Below are 21420 nucleotides of genomic sequence, written 5' to 3'. Positions count from 1 at the left end.
TACCCCAGTTCTGTATAAATAAATAAATAAATCTTTAAAAAAAAAAAAAAAAAGAAAAGAAAAAGAGAAGAAAAGATGTTAATATCAGTAAGAGAATAAGGAAAACATTGAGGTATATACATTTTACATAAATCAGGTGTACTAGCCTATTTAAACCTTTATACCACTTTTCAGTAAGTGTAAAAAACAGGCTGCAGAACTAAATGTACAGCAAGAACTTATTGGTTATTTGAGTTTGTGTATATAGTTAAGTATATAATTCATACATATTCTGAAGAGATATACCCTTCTAAATTGTGTTAGTGTTTGTCCATGGGAATGCAAATAAGGAGATGGAAAGGGCGGAGACAAACATTTTTTACTTACACTTTTGAATTGCTGAAGCCTTTTCAATGATTATGTTTAAAAACACTTATTCCTAAGCAAGGAAGGTGGTACACTTCTAAAGATAAACCTATTGCAAATTATAATATACAGATTGGTAATTCATGAGCTAAAACTTTTGCTATCTAGAATATTTAACTATCAGAAAAGCTTGGTCCTCAAAGGTTTCAGGGTGACCAAAATAGTTCTAGAGTAGTAGGACTCTAATCAAAGAACAGATTTGTTAGCTTTTCTGTTGTTCGTGATTTATAATAATTATTACACTTTTCGCTTACTTACAAAAAGAAATTAGAACATTCCTTCATTGAAGAAAGGGTATAATTTTCATTTAGCAAATAGGTTTTATTGGGTATAGATGCTGTAGATCAGCGATCTGCATCTTTATTCAGTCCCAATGCACTAAAAAAATTGAAACATTTCCATCCTAATAATGATTTTCAGTTGTAGTGATTTTCAACCAAGGCGGAATTATTATAAAGTATTGAAATTCTAGTAAAAAAGAGTTGGAAAGGTGGTATGTAGAACTTAAAAAATACTCTCTTAAGGCCCTCCCTTGTGGCGCAGTGGGTTAAAGCACAACACTAAGAAGCTAAAGCTACTTCAGCATGAGTTCGATCCCCGCCCTGGAGGTGACCCACATGGTGCTGCAGACTTCTCCTGACTCGCCCACTGCTCCCCTCAGCAGTGTACTTCATCAGTTGGCCTGTTCTGCTCCCCACTCTGTGTCTGGTGAACCCTCTTACCTCTGGCCTGCACCCCAGTTCTGTATGCACAAATAAATCTTAAAAAAAAAAATATTCTCTACATTGGGATTTACTGTCTTGAAAGAATCTTCATAAATGATTGAATTATTAGATTTTCTTTATAATATCTCTCTTGTCCAGAGGGAAAATGTTTGCCATGTTGGTTTTTCTTTAATGGGAAAAATTCTTACGGTTAACTCCCTTCTGTTTTTGCTACTGCAGAGGACAGTTATCTTTCATAAGGCATCAGCTCCTCCCCCCTTATTAACCATAATTTAGAATGTTAAACATTGACCTCGTGAATATATTGCAGGATTAGACTTTCTCCATCATTGATACTCTTGTTCATCTATTTTGATGACTTTGGTTTAATTTTAATTTTTGGTATTGGTATTTGTATTAGGCTGAGAATAAACAGAAATTAAAGCACCTAATCTTTTTTGAGTATATAATTATTGACAGTTTAAATCATGTCCATTCTGATGTTAAGTGGTAGCTTCGTAACTTAGTATGATGTTTTTTGTTTGCAGACATAAACTGAAGTCAGTGGTTTTTAGTTAATTTTTATTGTTACGTTTATGGCAGAGATTAAAATTTCAAAGTAAAACAGTTTATATACATGATGGATAATTATTATTTTTTTTTTTTAAAAGATTTATTTATTTGTGTATACAGAACTGGGATACAGGCTAGAGGCTCAGGGGCGGTGAAAGGCTTCACCAGAGACAGAGTGGGGAGCAGAACAGGCAGATCGACGAAGTACACTGCTGAGGGGAGCAGTGGGCGGGTCAGGAGAGGTCTGCCACGCCATGTGGTCACCTCCAGGGCAGGCGGGAATCGAACTCATGCGGAAGCAGCTTTAGATTCTCAGTGTTGTGCTCCAACCCGCTGCGCCACCAGGGAGGGCCCGGATAATTATTTTTTAAAATAAAAATAACAACAGTTAAATTCTGTCATAGAGATGGTTGTGTAAAATGTATTATACCCCTCTCTTTCTATCCTAGACTATTCCTTTCTTTATAAAAATATGGTAGTGTGGTAAACTGTAAGAGAAGTTGATTGGACAACAGGAAGTCTGTATGCTACTCTTAACCAGAGCAAAACTCTCTCCAAATTCCTTTTGATCAAAGACTGTCTGACATTCATTTCTGTACCTGTGCCAAGCATTGTGTCATAGCTGGTGCCCATAGAGAGTGAATGTCAAGTGAATAAATAAATAATTTGTGTTTTGGTTTTAGTTTAGAAATTAGATCTCTGATCATGAGCTAAACTTTGACTAAATACTGCCTTCTGTCCATACTACTTTCTGTGTCATATTCATCATATGATGAGGTTGTTCAACTAAGAGCTGTCCTAATACATAGGACAGGTTTAAGTGTAAAATAATCCAAATAAAACCAATCTCTTTTCTCCTCAGTCTTCAGTGCCTTATGTCTCTTTCTTAAGAATTTTGTTTCTATGTTACTGTTCAGTCTCAGAAGAACCCAGGAGGCTCATGTTTGTACTGACTTTCTGAAAGTGGAGATTATTTATTCTTTGGTCAAACCTTGTTTAACCTTTGCTGCTTTGGCTTTCTCTGAAATTTTGATTACTTACTGTAGTAAATTCTAATGTTACCACCACTGGTATGGTAACCATAATTCCTTGTCCTTGGCCCTACTCCTCTTTATCTTTTCTTGCAGACAAAACCAGAAAACCGGGCAAAACTAACTGAAACCAAGATGGAATTAAAGTAAAACAAGGATTAAGCCATACCTTACTATCATAGTAAAAATAACCCTACCATTGCCTGGACAGATCCAGCCAAAACCAAGTGTGGAAGAAAAAGGGGCATCATTGAATGCAGTTCTTGGAAAATCCTGCCTATTTTCTGAAATCTGCTGCAGTCCCTTTAGCCTCTCCTCCTCCTTCATACTCCCTTATCTAAGTCCCTGCTTCTCATTTGGGAATATGACTTTTGTGTAGTCCTCCATGTCATCAAGTTTGTTGGTACCTGATTAAACCTGGTTTTCTTCATAAGTTTGGCTTTTGAGCAGTGAGTAGCAACCCCCCCCCCCCAAAAACAAAACAAAACAAAACAAATACTTCTGTGACAATAATGTCATCTGGATACAGGCAGAAGGAACAGTCCTCCTTATTTTGAAGTTTAGATTAACTTCACAGAATTGAATCCTATGGACACTTGTTCATTCTTGTTAGTTCTCAGTAGTTACTGAATCTTGCTGGGTACAGATGATTTATTGGCTAAGTGATTTGACTCTTAATTCTAGAATATATTCTCCCTACTAAAATGTAAACTACATTCTCCCTACTAAAATGTAAACTGCTTATTCCTAATTTCTAGAACAGTGCCTGACATAGAACAAGCACTTTTTTTATATTAACACTCACATAGCATTTAATGTATCAGCACTCTCCTGAGTACTTCTATATGTATATTAACAAATTCTGTTTTTATGATGTTAATTCTGTTTTATAGATTGTATTTTGCCTAGTATTCAAATCTTTGACTTGTAAAACAAAATACTGAAGGTATTTCTTTGAAAGACCTTGACTTATTTTCACTGTATTTCTTTTCATCTTCCTCTTACTGCTCTTCTTTTTTGATAGCATAATCAAATTGTTGGAAAATTTACATAAACTTAAATCACTTTTACTCTAGTTATCAGTATCTTAAGGAAAAAAAAGTAATGATCATATATTATCATGTTAATAGCAGTGGTTTTGTTTCATATAATTAGATTCTTGGTTAATGAAATAGAAAACTTTGCATATTTCATTTAATAACAGTATTTTAAAAATATCTTTCCATAGAAATCTGGTTAAGAAGTATTGTCCCAAACGTTCCGCCAAAGATGAAGAACCACGGTAAGTTATATGCCTGTTTATTACTTACATTAAAAGTTTTTTTAATACCTAGATTTTTGTTATTTAGTAAAATAAATATAGTTAGATTTTTATAACCATGTCAAATTTGTTATAATTAACGTTTCTTTTGAAATAGGAAATTACCATTAGGACAACTACTTCAGAGGACTTGATCAATAGCACATCAGCTAGTCTAAAATAGCTGAAATAAGGGTTTCCAAATAAGATGTAGATTAAGACTCTACTTTAGTGATGTAGTCTCCCAAAGAAAAAGGTGTTTTTTTCCTATTTATTTTATAGTTGTCGGCTTGTTAGATTCTTGCTTTTATTCTCACATAGTGAAAGAAGTTTGGTTGGTTTGAAAGGATAAGGAAAGGAATGAGGTTATCAGGGTAACTTGGAACCCCATATAAAAGATGAGAAATTGGCTATGAGCTTTTTGGGTAGTTTTATTTTAAAAGATTTATTTTTATTTATGTATACTGAATTGGGGTACAGGCCAGAGGTGTTGGGGCGGTGAGTGGATTCACCAGAGACAGAGTGGGGAGCAGAACAGGCAGATTGACGAAGTACACTGCTGAGGGGAGCAGCGGGCAGGCCAGGAGAGGTCTGCCACGCCATGTGGTCACCTCCCTGGCTGGGGATCAAACCAGTGCGGAAGTGGCTGCCAATAGCTTTGCAGTGTTGTGCTTTAACACATTGTGCCACCAGGGAGGGCCTGCTTTTGGGTAGTTCTAAACAGATATATGGCTGGCTGTAAACTACAGAAACAAAAAGAAACTAAACATTAAGAAATTTTTTGTTAATTGTCAGTTGTTAGGATTCTCAGGTTTAGTGTTAATAGAGCCATAAGTGAGCTCTTTGCCTTTTGCTATTAAAGAGTGTTCTGGCAGTATATTTAAAGTAGATCTGTACATTTCAATATAGGGATTCTCTGTTTCCCTCCTCTCCACACAAATTTTTTACCCTTATTTTTGTCCTTTCTTTCCCCACTTTGGTGTTGACCCTAATGGCACACTTCATGTCCATTCAGGATGTGGGTAGGTACACAGGCAGCTGTATCCAGAACTGATAGCAGAGTTGTTTTGTAGATCAGCCATTGAGGTGCATTTGAATGGCATGATTGGCAGCTGTGGAGCCTAGGAATCCAATCAAGTTCATTCCCAAGCTCAGGCCATTCTGTTGGCAATTTAAAAGATTTCCAGTATTTATTTTTTGATTCCAAATATTTCTTTATTTATAAAGACTACTTGAAGATACACACAGCTATGTGCAAATTGAGTTAATTTAGAACTAGAAGCTGAAATTTAGGTTAAATATATTAAAATTTGTTGAGTGTTAGGTACAAGCTATACTGTATTTAAAAGATTGGATTGTAGTAACAATGAAATCAAATCATCATTTTTTTTTTTTCTTAATGTTTTTGTCAGGTTTACCTCGTGTATAGCCTTTTTTAACATCCTTAATGAGTTAAATGACTATGCGGGCCAGCGCGAGGTAGTGGCAGAAGAAATGGCACACAGAGTTTACGGTGAATTAATGAGATATGCTCATGATCTGAAAACTGAAAGAAAAATGGTAATCCTTATCATTTTTATCTAGAATGTGAAATAATTTTTAGCTAGAATGTGAAATTTTTACAGAGTATTTACTTGCTTTTAAAATAACGTGTTTTCAGTATAGACCGATTTTTGTATTGCATTTTCTTCTTTCTAAAAATTATATTAAGATACCCTAGCTACTTTGTGATCCTCTTGAGTTTAAAATCAAGATTTGGCAGATTCTGCAGCCTATGGGCCAATTCTAGCCTTTTTTTGTTTCCTAGTTCCCGCAAGTTGAGACCAGTTTTTACACTTTTAGATGGTTGAAGAGAAAAATCAAAAGAAAAATAGTATTTCATGACAAGAGAAAATTATATCAAGTTCAAATTTTGGTGACTATTTTAAGTATTACTGGAGCATACTGATACTCATTCACTTAAGTATTGCCTGTAGTTGCTTTTGTATTACATTCGTAGAGTTGAGTATTTGTAACAGAGATATGCAGCTTCCAAAGCTTAAAATACTTATCCGAACCTTTATAGAAAATATTCTTAACCCCAATTCAAGATAGTATTTATCTAGAGCTTATATCTGTTTTAAAGGTTATATTTCAGTTACTCAAATAATACCCTGTAGAGAACGTTTTAGAGGGTTTTGCTTTACTACTATTAATTTCTTCCTAAGTGTTGACATGATTATATAATTAATTAGTACCTTGAAAAAAAATTAAGTGAAAAGTTTTCTTGGAACGTCAAACTCAGTATTTAAACGTAATTTTTTTTGGGGGGGGTTTGTTAATCTTTAGCATCTTCAAGAGGGACGAAAAGCTCAACAATACCTTGACATGTGCTGGAAGCAGATGGATAATGTGAGTTATAATGGTTTCATGGTTAACATAAAATTTTGCAAGCTAGTTTAACCCTAAGTTCTCTTTTACTTCACATCTGTTTGAATTCAGTGTTGGATATCAGTGGATTGTAATTTGACATTGATGTGAATAGAAAATTTGAGTGTTTATCACACCTCCATCTCCTCTGTGTAGTTCTTTATCTGTACTAACTTTGTAATCTTCAGATAACTGTATAAACATTTGGAAAGATTCTTTCTGACTTTTCAGCAGTTACTATAAAATATTGATAAAGGGTAGAAATAATAGGAAAACAGTGGCTATATCTTAGGAGACCATTTGATTGAGCCCAAGAAAACCTCTATTCTAATTCTGTCTCTCTTTAGCACTCTATTACTATTGACTTAATTTTTAGCATATGAAGAGTGGACTAGAAATGTTTCTTCTAGTTAAGCGATTCTGTAATAATGTTGAATATTTCTGTTACTGAGCTGTTCATCTGAGACTGTCCCATTGTAGGACATAAAATGTTTTGTGGGGCAAAATTATTAAAGTATAATAGTTATTTACTAAAAAACTGTCCAAGAATACTTGATACTAAGGTTTGTAGTGTTCAGCAATATAGTGATTTGAAAAATAGGAGACCTACATGGAACATTGTCATCTCCTTTATGTAAAATGTTCTATCAAATAATGTTCAGCAGTATAAAGTTAATAATCATTCTGAACTCTGAGGTTAGTGCTTGCATATTTTTGTATGGGAAATTATATTTAAAAAAAAAATAGTTATGCTTACAAAACTGGGGTACAAGCCAAAGGTATGGTGGGTGAGAGGATTCACCAGAAACAGAGTGAGGAGCAGAACAGGCAGATTGACCTGAGGGGATTAGCATGTGGGGTCAGGAGAGGTCTGCCACCCCGTGTTGATCACCTCAGGCGCAGGCGGGGATTTAACTCATGCGGAAGTGGCTTTAGCTTCTTATTGCTGTGCTTTTAACCTGCTGCACCACCAGGGAGGGCTCTGATGTCAGATTTTAATCACCAACGCTGATTTAGAATTCTTGGGAATATTAATAGTCTGTTTTTGTTTATGCCTTTTCTTTCTAATTGGTTTCAGTAAGACTTTCAAGGGAGTATTTACTTAATAAGTTTTAAATTCCCTTAGCTAGCATCTTACTTTGTGTTTCCTAATGAGTGTATGTATATATGTATATGTTTTCATTTGCAAAAAACAGACTCCTACACTCATGAATCACTGGTCCTTTTAAAAATCGCCAAAATGAAAGTTGGCACATAGCATTCCTGATAACACGTGCTGACTTGCCTGTAGAACAGTTGACAGTTTTTAAACAAAAATTTTGGGTCATAAGAAAGAAACATCAGAAAAGAAATGCAGCAGAGATTTCTTTAAGACAGTTAATACCATGAAATAAAGATGAGCTCAGTTCAACTCATGATGCTTAAAGGCATTCTAAACATATACTGTGTCTAGTAGGTACAAGAGTAGAATATGATGTAGTTCTGTTTTTTGTGGAACCTGCAGTCTAGGGAGGGATACAAACATACGATTTTTATGTAATACACATATATGCAGGATCTTGTTTCCTAGTTCCACATAGTCCTGTTTGATTTAAAAAAAAAAGGACTTGTGGAATTGGACATGTTTGAAGTAATTGAGAGGGTATTTAAAGAACTGGGAGAGACAAGTTAAATTAGTGACAAATATTAAAAACGGAGAAAAAGCCTTTTATAAGACAATTTTTAGTTTCAGGTTTAATGAAATAGGCAGCATTAACATTTAAGATAAGGGCTAAAGAGAGCCTGTGAAGAGAGCTTGAAGAAATAAGAGTTTAAGAAGATAGAAGCATCTTAGATGCCAAGTCTGTAAGTTCTAAGTAAGAGCATAGGAATTTATGAGCACTAGGCTTGTAAATTCAGCAGTTCTTGAGAGTTTGTCAGTAGCTCATTGCTGTCACCTAGGTGGACCTCTCCTTTCTGTCACTTGTTTTACCATTTTGACCATGTTGGCTTTTTTGTTTATGGTTAAGTTACTTAAGCAGCCAACCACCACTGTTACTCAGTTGCATTGAGAAGCAGGAAAAGGGAACAAACATTTCTAATCCAGTTGCTTCCCACCGCCCCCCCCCCCAACCCCTTTTTTTAACCAGGGAAGGAAAATTTACCTAGAAAACTTCTAGTAGATTCCCCTCATGGATTTCTTTTACAAGATTAGATTATTTGACTATGTCCCAGATCTGGGGAGACTACTAAGGCAAATATCAGCTATTTTCAATCTATACCAGGAAATGGGCTTTTCTGAGAAAGAATGGAATAGAAGTTCTTTTGACTATTGCCATACAGAAGGATGCAAAACGAGGTTATTCCGAAGTATATTTCTCTGTTTGTATAACAATGGAGGATATTTCATGGAAGGAGTGCTTTTTATATTATTATACTAGTGGTTCTTTTGCTATTGCAAGGAAATTATTAGGTTTCCACCCCCACATAATAAAACATCTAACATAAAAGTACTTCATCTAAGTAGCTTCAGTTTGCACCAAAACTAGTAACCTGTAGTTGCTCAGTTTGAAAACAAGGCTCTGAACTGAGTTTCAGAATTAAATGTGGATGTTTAATCTCAGTCTTTATAGGAAAGTGACATTTTTCATGTTACACAGCTATATTTATGTGCTTATTAATGTCAGTATTCTCATTTGATGTCTCATACTAAGCAAAATACAAGTACATTTAAAGAGTTTCATTTCCAAGCACATTTATTTGCTGTAAATCATTGGTATATCTGGTTCTGCCTCCATGGCAAGCTAAACTAATTTACAAAACTTTTGGTTAACCTAGATAGAATTACTAAAATACTTGTGTTGTATTTTAAGCTTTTAGCAGAGGTACCTGCTAACTTTGTAAAAATAAACAAAAAGCTAGATAAGTAGGTATATGAAAAAATGGGGACAGAGGTTCAGAGTATCTTACTTAGGACTTAAGTTTTAATCACATCAGAAAAGAGATTAGATTTTAGCTCCAGATGTTGTGGAAGGTTGGAACCTTTGGAGAACTAAACCTTTAGTGAAAGGTAGTCTCTAAGAACTCTGCTCATTGACCAAGGGAAAATATTAAAGAAATTGTCTCTGTTTGAAGGTCAAAGGAAGGGAGATCCTGTGAGAAATTTAAATTTTTTGGTCTTGTTGTTTGAGATTTGGAATCTACCTTTTCAATATCTTTGTAGTTTTGTAATCCCAACCAAGACAAAAAATTGGTATTTTAACTGGTTCTAATGAGGGAGTTAGGTAAACAGAAAATGTTGACATTCTTTTCCAAGGGATTCTCAGAATATAGGTAACAACTAGTAAGCAGCAAAGAAAGCAAGTTTGATGGAATAATGATCGTGGAAGGAAATTGGAACTATAGTTTCCTTTCAAAGGAACTTGATGGAAGCAGAAATAAAAAACTTGGTAGAAAGAATGAAACTGAAGAAATCTCTCAAAGTAGAGTTAAATAATAGTTGAAAATATGAATGAAAAGAAATTTAGAGGACTCATTGTACTTGCTTATTTTCAAAATAAGCACCCCCTCAAAGAGAAAACGTAAGAAATGGACGGAAAAATAATTCAAGAAACTTTCCTCCGAATAGAAATAGTTTCTAGGTGGAGAGGATTTTTCCTGTGCCCAGCAAAGTGGACCCAGAGCAAGACATCTATATGAAATTTCAGCCGGTAGGAGAAAGAGCCTTCAGCCTCTAGAGAGGAAAAACAAAACTGAAAGCAAACATACTTTATGCAAAGGATCCGGAATTAGAATGGGATTAGAAAATAATATATTCTAGTGGACATAAAGTAGACAGTACTTTTATATATCTGAAGGAAGACAATTTCCCACTCAGAGTCTTACAGCCAAAGTTTTTCAGTTAAAAATAATGGTGTAGGGGGAGGGAGAGGGATCAAAACCAGGGAGAGAAGAGCATAGGAGACTGTGGTGATGGTGCATCGGTGAACTGGTGGTGGGAATTCTATGAGGACTACTCCTGAGAAGAGAAACATTGTACAAAAATGAACAATGAAGTAAAAAATATATATATAAAAAATAAAAAAAAATTTTAATTGGGCAGTTAAAAATAAATGATGGTGTAAAATATTTTTAGCTGTGGAGACTTAAAAAATTATCTCTTGTAAACTTTTGAGGAAGTTACTGCTCAGTGTGTTCCAACAAAATAAGGCAATGAATTAAAAAAGGGGAAGCTGTGAATTCACTAGGCATTAGATTCAAGTCAAGGAAGCTGTGAAAAGAATTTCCAGGATAATCATGAAGGGAAATCCCAAGGTAGCAGCTAAGCAGTAGATCTAGTTAGTAACCAGTACAAATTTCACCAGGGCAGATACTTCTCAGCTGATGAAATTTAATCAAGAAATAAAATTGGTTGGAGTCTGAATGTGTTTGAATTGACTGAAAAGTATGTAGGAGAGGAAACACGGCATGTGACTCAGTTGTGAATAGCTTTTACAAAGACCTAGTTATTTGCGATGAATAAAAAATTTAAAGTCTTTATTCTGGGAAACCTGGAAGAAACATCATACAACTGCTTTGGAGGGACATTTCCATACCCCAGGCTACACTTTAAAAATACAGTGCTGAAGATGAGCTTATTTAATTATTTGTTTATTTATTTATTTAGAAGTTACAAAATGTATGATTTTTTTCTTAGGAAGAAAGGAAATATATAATAAGTATTAGTGTTTTTTTTCTCTTAGTTTGTAATTTTAGTTGTTTTTTTAAGATGTGATATAATTTTATTTCTGAATGTGATATTTTAATTTTCTTAACAGAGTAAAAAGAAATTTGAAAGAGAATGTAGAGAGGCAGAAAAGGCACAACAGAGTTATGAAAGATTAGATAATGATACTAATGCAACCAAAGCAGATGTTGAAAAGGTAAGAAATAGACAAACTTGATTTTGATCCCCAAATTTTGAGTTGTATATAAAGAATAGTATTGATATTTGATTGGTATTAGTTTCCCCAAGAAATACATTGTATCTAAATCTAAAATATTCAAATATTTGCCTACTTTAAATTGTACATTAGTCTGGGAAAGTAATTAGTACATGTTAACTTATTTTAATGTGTTAACTGCATTTAGAATGCATAAGAAAGAAATAGTTTCTATTGGGAATGAACTTGTAGTCTATGGGCAGATGGGATTGGGTTGTGTGCCTTCTCTAACTTTACAGAAGGGAAAATACCATGTAAGTGTCAGAAACATGTGATTAACTGTTTGGGTATTCATTTTGGAAACTGACCTCCCATCACTTATTACTAATGCTGGGATCTGCTAGGACCAGCCCTGATAATACTGCTTAGCAGGAGCTATGATCTTTTTCTCTTAGAACATTTGACATAGTAGTAGTATTGAAATGTGATTTTGAAATACAGATGAATATTACTCCACATTTTTAGTGTATATAAAGACCTACCATTATTTTCCTCCTCAGAATTTTGTAATCTCCTAAATAATTAGAACAAGAAAAAAACAGAGAAGGATAATTTATTTTCTAACTTCCTTTTCTTACAAATTAAAAATAAAATCCTCAAATCTCATAAATATCAGATTACAACACCATAAGATTTTTTGGTATAAGTTGTGATGCTTATATCTGTTTACCGTATTTTTTGGTAGAGATTTTTTGTTTATGTATACAAGTGCTGGGGTATAGCCAGAGGTGGGCACACGCACATGTTCACGTACCAGAGAGGTCTGTTGTGCCACGTGGGTCAGGCCCATGGCCTGGGATCAGTGGCTTCAGTGGCTGCAGATAGCTTCATAGTACTGAGACTTAACCCTTTGTGCCACAAGGGAGGTCCTGTTTATCCCATTTTTAAAGACTTGTTTTACCTCTTAATATTAGGTCATCAAATTTCAGTCTTCATGTAGCCTGTTTATCTCTCCCCCAACTTCAGTAGTTCTTTGTGTTACCCCTTTTGTCACCCTGCTTCCCTTTAGTTTTTTGATATACCATACAAAAACACGAAATCTATTTTTTCTTATAATGACTTTTAAAATAGTGGTAGCAAATTTTCTACCCTAAAATTAAATATTAATGTTTCTTTATTCCTTACATGAAATAGTTTTAAGTTTCATGTGACTGCTTTGCTTTGGATAGCCTTTAATTCACCAATATCACATTTAAAGTATATTACCTCAAATTGGATATAATATTGCAGGTATGGTTTGATCAGACCCGTTTGATAACCTCCTTTGTTTTGAATACCAATTTGTGTTAATTAGTCTAAATTTATATTGACTTCAGGGGTAACCACATTGTTTGTACTGACTTCCATTTAATTAATTTATGGTTAATTGAAATCACTGTCTTTTCACATACGGTATGGGGATGAAAACATTTGTCTCAGACAGAACTTATACCTTGGTTTTTTTTTTTTTTTTTTTTTTTTAAAGATTTATTTATTTATTTGTGCATACAGAACTGGGGTACAGGCCAGAGGCTCAGGGGCGGTGAGAGGCTTCACCAGAGACAGAGTGGGGAGCAGAACAGGCAGATCGACGAAGTACACTGCTGAGGGGAGCAGCGGGCGGGTCAGGAGAGGTCTGGCTCGCCATGTGGTCTCCTCCGGGGCAGGCTGCAGGCGGGAATCGAACTCATGCGGAAGTGGCTTCAGATTCTCAGTACTGTGCTTTAACCCGCTGCGCCACCAGGGAGGGCCTACCTTGGTTTTTTAAGTGCTTATGTATATCTCTATCAATTACTATATTTAATCCTGCTTTTAAGATTTTTGGATCCTGATTTTGATCATCCACTGTAGTTTTTTCATAGCATCTTGCTATAAAGAAAATGTGGGCTATACCCAGTGTAAGGAGCACTGTTTTATACATGGGAAATTTCTTTGCTGATTAATATTAACTCTTTATGAACACATACAATTTTCTGTCAAACATGTTTGATATTACCGATCTAAAAACACATTTTAAATCATTTGGCTTCACTATAGTTCTGAATTGGATATAAGTATCATATTTTAAGAAATGTTTTACTGTCTTTTTTAATTGTCTAAAATATTCCTTATGCTGTTATTCTCTTCTGATTAAAAGCTTAACTATTTTAAGCAATAAATGTCATTTACTTCTTAAGAATCTGGACTTAGTAAGAAACTTTATTTGAATGAATTACTATAAGGGGAAGACTTACAATAAGAGAGAAGGAATATTGTAATAATTATAATAGGTGGCCATAAGATTTGCAAACTTCTTAAATTTTAAATGATATCAGTAGTTAGAAAGAAAATTAGTTTTTTTAAAAAAGTAAATTAGTTATGATACTGGGTTTTCTTGATACTGATATAGACCCCTAGGCTAAACGACTCAACTTACCTCTAGGCTAAACAACAGTTGAATCTGCGTACACATATGGCTGATGAAAATAAAAATGAATATGCTGCGCAATTACAAAACTTCAATGGAGAACAGCACAAACATTTCTATGTGGTGATTCCTCAGATTTACAAGGTAAAATTTAGAATTGGAAAAACTAATCTTTAGATGTAAAACTTTTAAATTTCAGGTATCGATCAGAATGTTTCTAGAATTACATGAGACTTCTTTGTTATAGATTTGAGGTAAATTTTCCTAACATTGGAAATCTCAAATTTTCTGCAGCTTTGTTACTAGCAGAATGAATAGTCCACTAACAGGGACATTTTATGAATAGAATAGTAACACTGAGTCATTATTATGTCATAGGTTGAATTCCCTGGTATTGTGTATTATAATCTGGTCTGCTAGCATTGGAATATAGCTTTTTAATACTATACCAGAATCATTGACATTTGTTCACATGTCAAATAAACTGCTACCACAGTTTAACCTGCTTGTTTTTGTTACTGCCAGATAGGTCATATATATATAATTGAGTTTACCTATAAATACCATCCAGCATTACTTGATGATAACAGTTGTCAGATAGCCTCAGGTAAAGACACATAATTTACATGAAGATTAATTTGTTACTGGCTATTCTATAAAGAAGACATAAGAGAACGATTTTGTTGAAAGCAGTAATATCTGGAAGAACAGAACCTACGTGGGAAAAGGTTTAACCCAAATATATTATTTTATTTCCTTGTAAGGCAAGTTAGAAGCACAAAGGAAGCATAGTGAGAATGGTAGACTAGGGTATCAAATTCTGATTATTTAATCCAGACCTCCAGGCCTGCCAGTCCTCATTCTGTGCTGCTTTTCTGGGTTTAGAAGTTAAAAGGCTCTGTATTCTGGGGAGACCTTAACATTGAGATCAACTGTTTTTTTGTGTTCTGGGATTTAATCCTTTTGTGTGGAGTTTGTTTTGGAGCAATCTTGCCATTCTGCAGACAATTCTTTTCAGAAAATGCCATGCAATTTATTTTATTTTATTTTATTTTTTTAAATTTTTGCACAACATGTCATTTCTCCCTTTAGGAATTTTCACTGTATTTCTCCCACCATCCAAAACCTCCATAGTGCATCACCATATTCTCTTGTGCACTTCACACTGTGTTTTCACTCCTTCCCATATTCTCACCCTCCCTCCATGGATTCCTCATATCTGTGGTCAGCTTTGAAGGTTTGTGTTTGACCCTTTGTTTGGTTTCTGGATATTCCACATAACAGTGAACCATTTAATACTTAACCTTTTTCCTGCTGACTTAATTTGCTTAGCATTAACTCTTTCAGCTCCATTCATGTTGCCAAAATGGCATGAATTTATATTTTTTGGATTACTGAGTTGTATTTCATTGTGTCTCTATACTACATCTTGATCCATTCATCTGTTCAGGGGTATTTAGGGTTTTTCAGTATCTTGGCATGTATAAGTAGTACTACAATAAATGTAGAAGTGCAGCTTTCATATTAGTGTTTTTGTGTTCTTTGGGTAGATTCCTAGGATTGGAATTGCTGGGTCATATGGCAGATCCATTTCTAGTGACTTAGTAGTTTCATTTCATTCTTTTGTATGTGGCAGTCCAATTTTGCCAGCACCACTTGCTGAAGAGACTGTCCTAGTTCCAGTGTATATTCCTTGCTCCTTTGTCTATATGTAGTTTTATTTCTGGGCTTTCAATTCTATTTTAGAAAATGCAAATCTAGAACTCCCAAACTTGGGAAGTAATTAAAAAGGAAAAGATGATATGGAGGATATGAATTTGAGGACTATTTGAGCACTGTAGTTGCTTCCTAGAAGAAAGGTCAGTGTTGGCAGATAGTATCAGCAGTACCTCTAAGGTTATTTCTGCTGTGTCTTAGCAGAGCATACTTTTTAGGTGCATGTGCCACTCAGATTTTAAATTGTGGGGGATTCTATTTATATATCACTTTTATCTTGTGGCTATTCTTTGTTCCTTTGTATCGCTCTGACCTGTTGACCTTGGTAGGTCAAGACTGGTGGTATACAGTCAACTACGGATCTTTGGTCTGGCCAGATCTCACCCAAATAATTTAAACTAATTCAATAGCTTAGAAGTCTCAGAATTATATGTATTTTTAGGCTGCTTGCTTTAAAAGAAAAAGTATTTTAAAAATCTGTTTTCAAATGAAAATTTTCCTGGATGCATAAATAACTTTTATTAAAAATTGAAAGATGAAGTGGATATATATAGGCAGAGAGCTGGTAGCCTCTAGGGAGTCCCTTTCAAAGGTTTGAAAACCAGTGTCACCAATTTTGGGGTTTCTAAAAACCTTGAGTTTTTTTTTGTCTTCTACTTCACAAGTTTAAATTTAAAGTATTATATGTCTATAGCTCTTATTAAAAGGTATCAACAGCAGCATAACTATTAGAATCTTTAATTGCTTTTTTTGGGAGGGGATTGTTTCAGAATGAAAAGAAATTCAGCTTTACCTTTAAAAAAATTTCTGATTATTAGCAACTACAAGAAATGGATGAACGAAGAACTATTAAACTCAGTGAATGTTACAGAGGATTTGCAGACTCAGAACGTAAAGTTATTCCTATCATTTCAAAATGTTTGGAAGGAATGATTCTTGCAGCAAAATCAGTTGATGAAAGAAGAGTAAGTGTTATATAATCACATTTGAATGAATGTTTCATTTTGTTTTAGATACATTAGATAATGAAATGAGGTGTGAAAGGGGTGAAGTAGTTGATGGATTGTTAGTTGATTCTGTAGAAGGTAGTCTGACAATAGAATGGAGTTTTATGGCCTCTAAGGGTTGTTCTAAATGCCACACTTCTAGTTGTTTAAGAGATGTTTTCCCTTCCCTTTTTGCCTCCACTTGTTTTGTAGTTATACTCCAAAAGTATAACCTGTCGAACTATATGTTACAAACTGTATATACTATTAGTCTAGTAAAGGTTTAGAGAATAAATGGTCAGACAGATCTAGAGTTGCATAGATACTTGGCACTTGAGCTGAATTCAAAGTATGGCCAATGTATGGAATGTCCAGTGTATGGAATGATGACTTATGGGAAACTTAATGAGTGATAGTGTTATGAGTAGAAAAAACCATGTAGTCCTGCTCCCTTTAAGGATATGTATCTAATCATACTATATTTTTGGTTAAGGTCTAGCAGAATCTTGTTACCAAATTATTTTTCAGAAATTGTGATTAGCCAAAAAGGAAACTTGGCAAAAACTGGGGCTATGAATATGAAGAGCATGAGAAGAGAACCAGAATTTGGGGAGGAGTACAAAATATGTGCACTATTTCAGTCTTTACAGGAAGTTGATATTACATCAGCGAGGATCTTTCCTGTAACAAATAAAAATCTGACGTAAATTTAAAGAAAGAAAAGAGTATCAGGCCTCTTAACTTATGAGTTCAGAGATGCATTTATATTTTGGTATAGCTGACTCCCAAGATTATAAACATAATCATACTTAGCTTTTAGCAAAGGAGTGCTGAGGGTGGCATTTAGTGATGAATGTATGGCATGACTTAAGAATGACTTTTGAGTAAATGGCAGGCAAAATGTGCTATAAACAGGGAATAAAAGAGGAGGAGGCACTTAGGGGGTAAGAAGGAGTTGGCAGATGTAAAGCATTCAGATAGAGGTATGCATGTCCAAGAACAATATATAATACTTACATGAGCTTGAAGTTTTTAAGTTTTAGGTGAATAATACTGAATTCTATATTTGCAAAGTTGCTTTTTGTACCTACTACTGTTTTTGAGATATTTTTCCATTTCTCTGTTGACAATCCTAATTAAATATCATTAGTATACTTAATTTATATTTTCGCCTGTTGGATGAAAGGAAGACTATTTGTCTCTTTTATGATTAGATGACCTTTTCTCTCTTTCAAAGGTGATCCTCATTTTTAGAAAAGTAAAGTAAGCCTTTCTTTAAAACTTCTTAGAAATTCTACTTGAGAATAAATAACCTCTTGGTGTTTTTTAGATTGTTCTTGTCGGTTAACTAGTCCTTGATTAATTTCAGTAAATTAAAGCAGTGAAAATATTAGTGAGTATTATAAATTAATAAAGTGGAAACTTGTTTGTAAATTAGTGTTTTTCTGTTGGAATTAAAATATTTCAGGGTTATAATTCCACAGGAATACATTGTTTACTTTAAACCTCTAATGATTAGAATTATTCCGTTTGAAAACCTGTTTGGCATTATGAGCAAATTAAATGGTTTAAAAGTATGTTTCTTGTGTACAGGACTCTCAAATGGTAGTAGATTCCTTCAAATCTGGATTTGAACCTCCAGGAGACTTTCCATTTGAAGATTACAGTCAGCATATTTACAGAACCATTTCTGACGGGACAATCAGTGCGTCCAAACAGGAGAGCGGGAAAATGGATGCCAAAACCACAGTTGGAAAGGCCAAGGGCAAATTGTGGCTCTTTGGAAAGAAACCAAAGGTAAAACTTACAAAATACCTGTATGCTAATAGTTTGCTATTTAATTCACTGTAGGTATTAACTAATAGTAATAATTTACTATTAATGGTGAATAAGTATTTTGATTTGAATGATTTGATTAATTTTTCACTCATGAGACACGGGATTTTGTACCTCAAAAGTAAAGATTATTTCTGGATTTAACATTAGACCACCACTTACTAATGAATAAAAATATTAAATAAGTTATTAATATCTATTACAGGTTTTTAAATTTCATCTGTATGTAGTTTTTATCAGAGTTTTTAAGGAAACATAATCCTATTTACAAAACCACTGAAATTGCAGTTCTTAATGTAATGAATGACCATACCACTAGTAAATGTCAAATTAGGTCTGATCATTAATAAAATTATTTTTGTCAAACATTGGATATTTAATGGGAAAGGCTGTATGTGGTAATTTGAAGTTTATAAAAATCTTTATTAAGACAATCTTGCTCTTACTGAAATTTATCTTTTGATATGCTGTTTATTTTAGATAAATCTAGTCAGCAGATGAGTAAATGGAATAGGTGACTGCTTGGTCTTCCTTTCATTATTATCTTTAGTGATTATAATAGTGACATTAATAGAATGGACATATACAGTGCTGTATTTATTGAAGTACATGATTGTTTTAATTCATTTATCTGATCTTGACATAAGAATGTACATGAAATTTTACTCCAATTATAATGTACCTCTAAATATCTTCAAAAGCATGATTATCATTAACTCATGCTTTATTCAGGCTTTTATTAATATTGTCCATGTGAGAGGTAACTTTTTTAAGGTTAGATCAGAGTAGCTAGGAGAATTTCGAAAAACAAAATTTACCCAAAAATGAGATACAATAAGGATGAAGTAGGTTCGTCTGAGGAAAGCAACATATAGAAAGAAATTTTTTTTGCCTATTTATGAATAATAAATTAGTTTTACTATGATATTGTCTATTTAGATATCTTTAACTGTAGCTACTGCCTTAACCTCTGACAAGTACAGGTTGAGGACAACTAACTAGGTTGTATTAATATTCTAGAAATCAACTTTTTCTAGGTCATAATGCTCTCTACAATAATTTGTGTGCTCTATGTTTTTAATCTGTCAGCTTGTAGAAAAATCAAATGAAATGGTACATATTTAAAGGTAAAATTCACTTATGACAGTTTTGGCAAAGTTATGTTAGCTTTTTAATATTTTTATTGAAAACCTTGACATATATTTTGTGAAAAGTATATTGCCAAAAATAGAATTTTCATTTAGGAAAAAACTATGCACATTTGGCTTATTGATTCCTTTCTTTATTTCCATATTAGCCACAGTCCCCACCCTTAACCCCTACTAGTTTATTCACATCCAGTACTCCTAATGGGTCCCAGTTTCTCACATTCTCCATTGAGCCCGTGCATTATTGTATGAATGAAATAAAAACAGGGAAGCCCAGAATTCCTTCTTTCAGAAGCCTCAAAAGAGGGGTAAGTTTAATAATGGGTTAAAGTGCATGATGGCCTATTGTGTGTGTAGTGTGGCTTTTAATACTCTCCACCCTCATTATAAGGCTCTCTCCTATAAATACGTAGTTTTAAAAACACCACAGAATTAAGAATAGCTGCCCACAAGTTAAAAATAACTCCTATATAGCATATTTGAAATACTCAACCATAAAAGAAATGGTATTATAAAGAGGGTGCTGGGTACAAGCATATTAGCTATTTTTTTTTGTTTATGTGAAATCATATGTTCACCATTGTCTTGTAATGTATTTACATTTTTAAGACTTTCAGTAATTTGTCTCTGCAGTTACTCATGTAATAATTTGTCACTAATGACTTCTACCAGTTTATAAAGTATTGAGGAAAAAAATCATGTGCAACCTTAATTGCCCTACTTTTAGAAACATAAGACACAGTTTCCAATAATTAATAAAAAATGATAGGAATGTTAAAAAAATCAAGATTATAGAACAAATTAAAGGAATAGATATTTTGTAAATCATAAAGAACATAAACTAGATACTGTTGAGTGATATTTGCACTGAATTTGTTTTCTTGACCAAAAATTTGCTACTAAAGTTTCCTTTTCAAAGAAATTGGCCAACAATTGGTGTTTTCTTAAAACTAAAGATACTCTGCAAATGAAAAATTATAGACTGGTTAAAAAGCAAATGTTAACCTGTTTTAACGATTGTTATTACTACTGACAAATATAGTATTCCATTATGTTAGGCTAATTTCTCTCTATGTTTCATTTTAAAGGACATTTTTATCACATTCATAGCTTTACATTTATGAGGTATTTATTCCAGCATTTGTTTGGATGTATAAAAAACAGTTGTAATAATCCATAGATGAGAATTCAGAATCTCTCAGAGTTATAAGTCTAATAATTACCGTAAGACCCTGTTAGACTTGCTTTTGCTCTTTTTCTTTCCCCTTTTCTCTACATAGCCTCTTCCTTTCTCATTTCTTTTCTTCTGTTTAACCTTGCCTTTTTAGCTTTTTGTAGGATTTTCTATCTTCAAATTATTTCAGTTAGGTTTCTTTTGTAGCCAAGATATTAATTTTTATGACAGAATGAAATTATTACCTACATTTCCATGAAGACAAACTTAATAGATGTCAGAAATGCAGCAGAGATGTTCTTATCATGTCCTTTTTTTGGACTTCGTCTTTGCCAATAATGAAAAGAATGTCTTTGCTACCTGTCATACCTGATTATGTAAATAATAATTATTAATTAATGACATTTAGAAAAGTTTTTATGAACGAGTCTATATTATGCCTACAGGCATTACAGGAACCTGTAATCTCTTTCAAGAGCCTGTAAAAAATCACATTTGGGATTTCTTTTTTTTTTTTTTTTTAAAAAGAGACATTTATGCATACAAGAACTGGAGTACAAGTTCAGGGGCAGTGTCACCAAAGACAGAGTGGGGAGCAAAAAAGGCAGACTGATGAAGTGCACTGTTGAGGGGAGCAGCGGGTGAGTCACGAGAGGTCTGCTGCACCATGTGGGTCACCTCCTGGCAGGCAGTGAAGTTGTGCTGAAGCAGTTGCGGCCAGCTTCGAAATGCTGTGCTTTTAATTAACCTGTTGTGCCACCAGGGATGGCTCATATTTGGGATTTCTGTTG

The 21420-nt window shown here is 33.8% G+C and overlaps 1 protein-coding gene across 4 annotated transcripts in view; it reads left to right on the top strand.

Annotated features, from left to right (window-relative positions):
• FNBP1L (formin binding protein 1-like) overlaps positions 1-21420 on the top strand; it is a 75326-nt gene that overhangs the window by 36362 nt on the left and 17544 nt on the right. For all 4 annotated transcript variants that reach the window (XM_004689769.2, XM_012730185.1, XM_012730186.1 and 1 more), the window contains exons 3-9: positions 3942-3995; positions 5426-5573; positions 6342-6404; positions 11219-11323; positions 13785-13913; positions 16304-16450; positions 18065-18268. In XM_004689769.2, coding sequence (XP_004689826.2) covers positions 3942-3995; positions 5426-5573; positions 6342-6404; positions 11219-11323; positions 13785-13913; positions 16304-16450; positions 18065-18268 — 850 coding nt within the window. The remainder of the gene's footprint in view (positions 1-3941; positions 3996-5425; positions 5574-6341; positions 6405-11218; positions 11324-13784; positions 13914-16303; positions 16451-18064; positions 18269-21420) is intronic.

The sequence above is a fragment of the Condylura cristata genome, unplaced genomic scaffold, assembly GCF_000260355.1.
Source record: "Condylura cristata isolate star-nosed mole 26May11 unplaced genomic scaffold, ConCri1.0 scaffold00026, whole genome shotgun sequence".
NCBI lineage: Eukaryota > Metazoa > Chordata > Mammalia > Eulipotyphla > Talpidae > Condylura > Condylura cristata.
The sequence above is the reverse complement of the archived record's forward strand: the minus strand, read 5'-3'. Positions and strand labels throughout refer to the sequence as shown.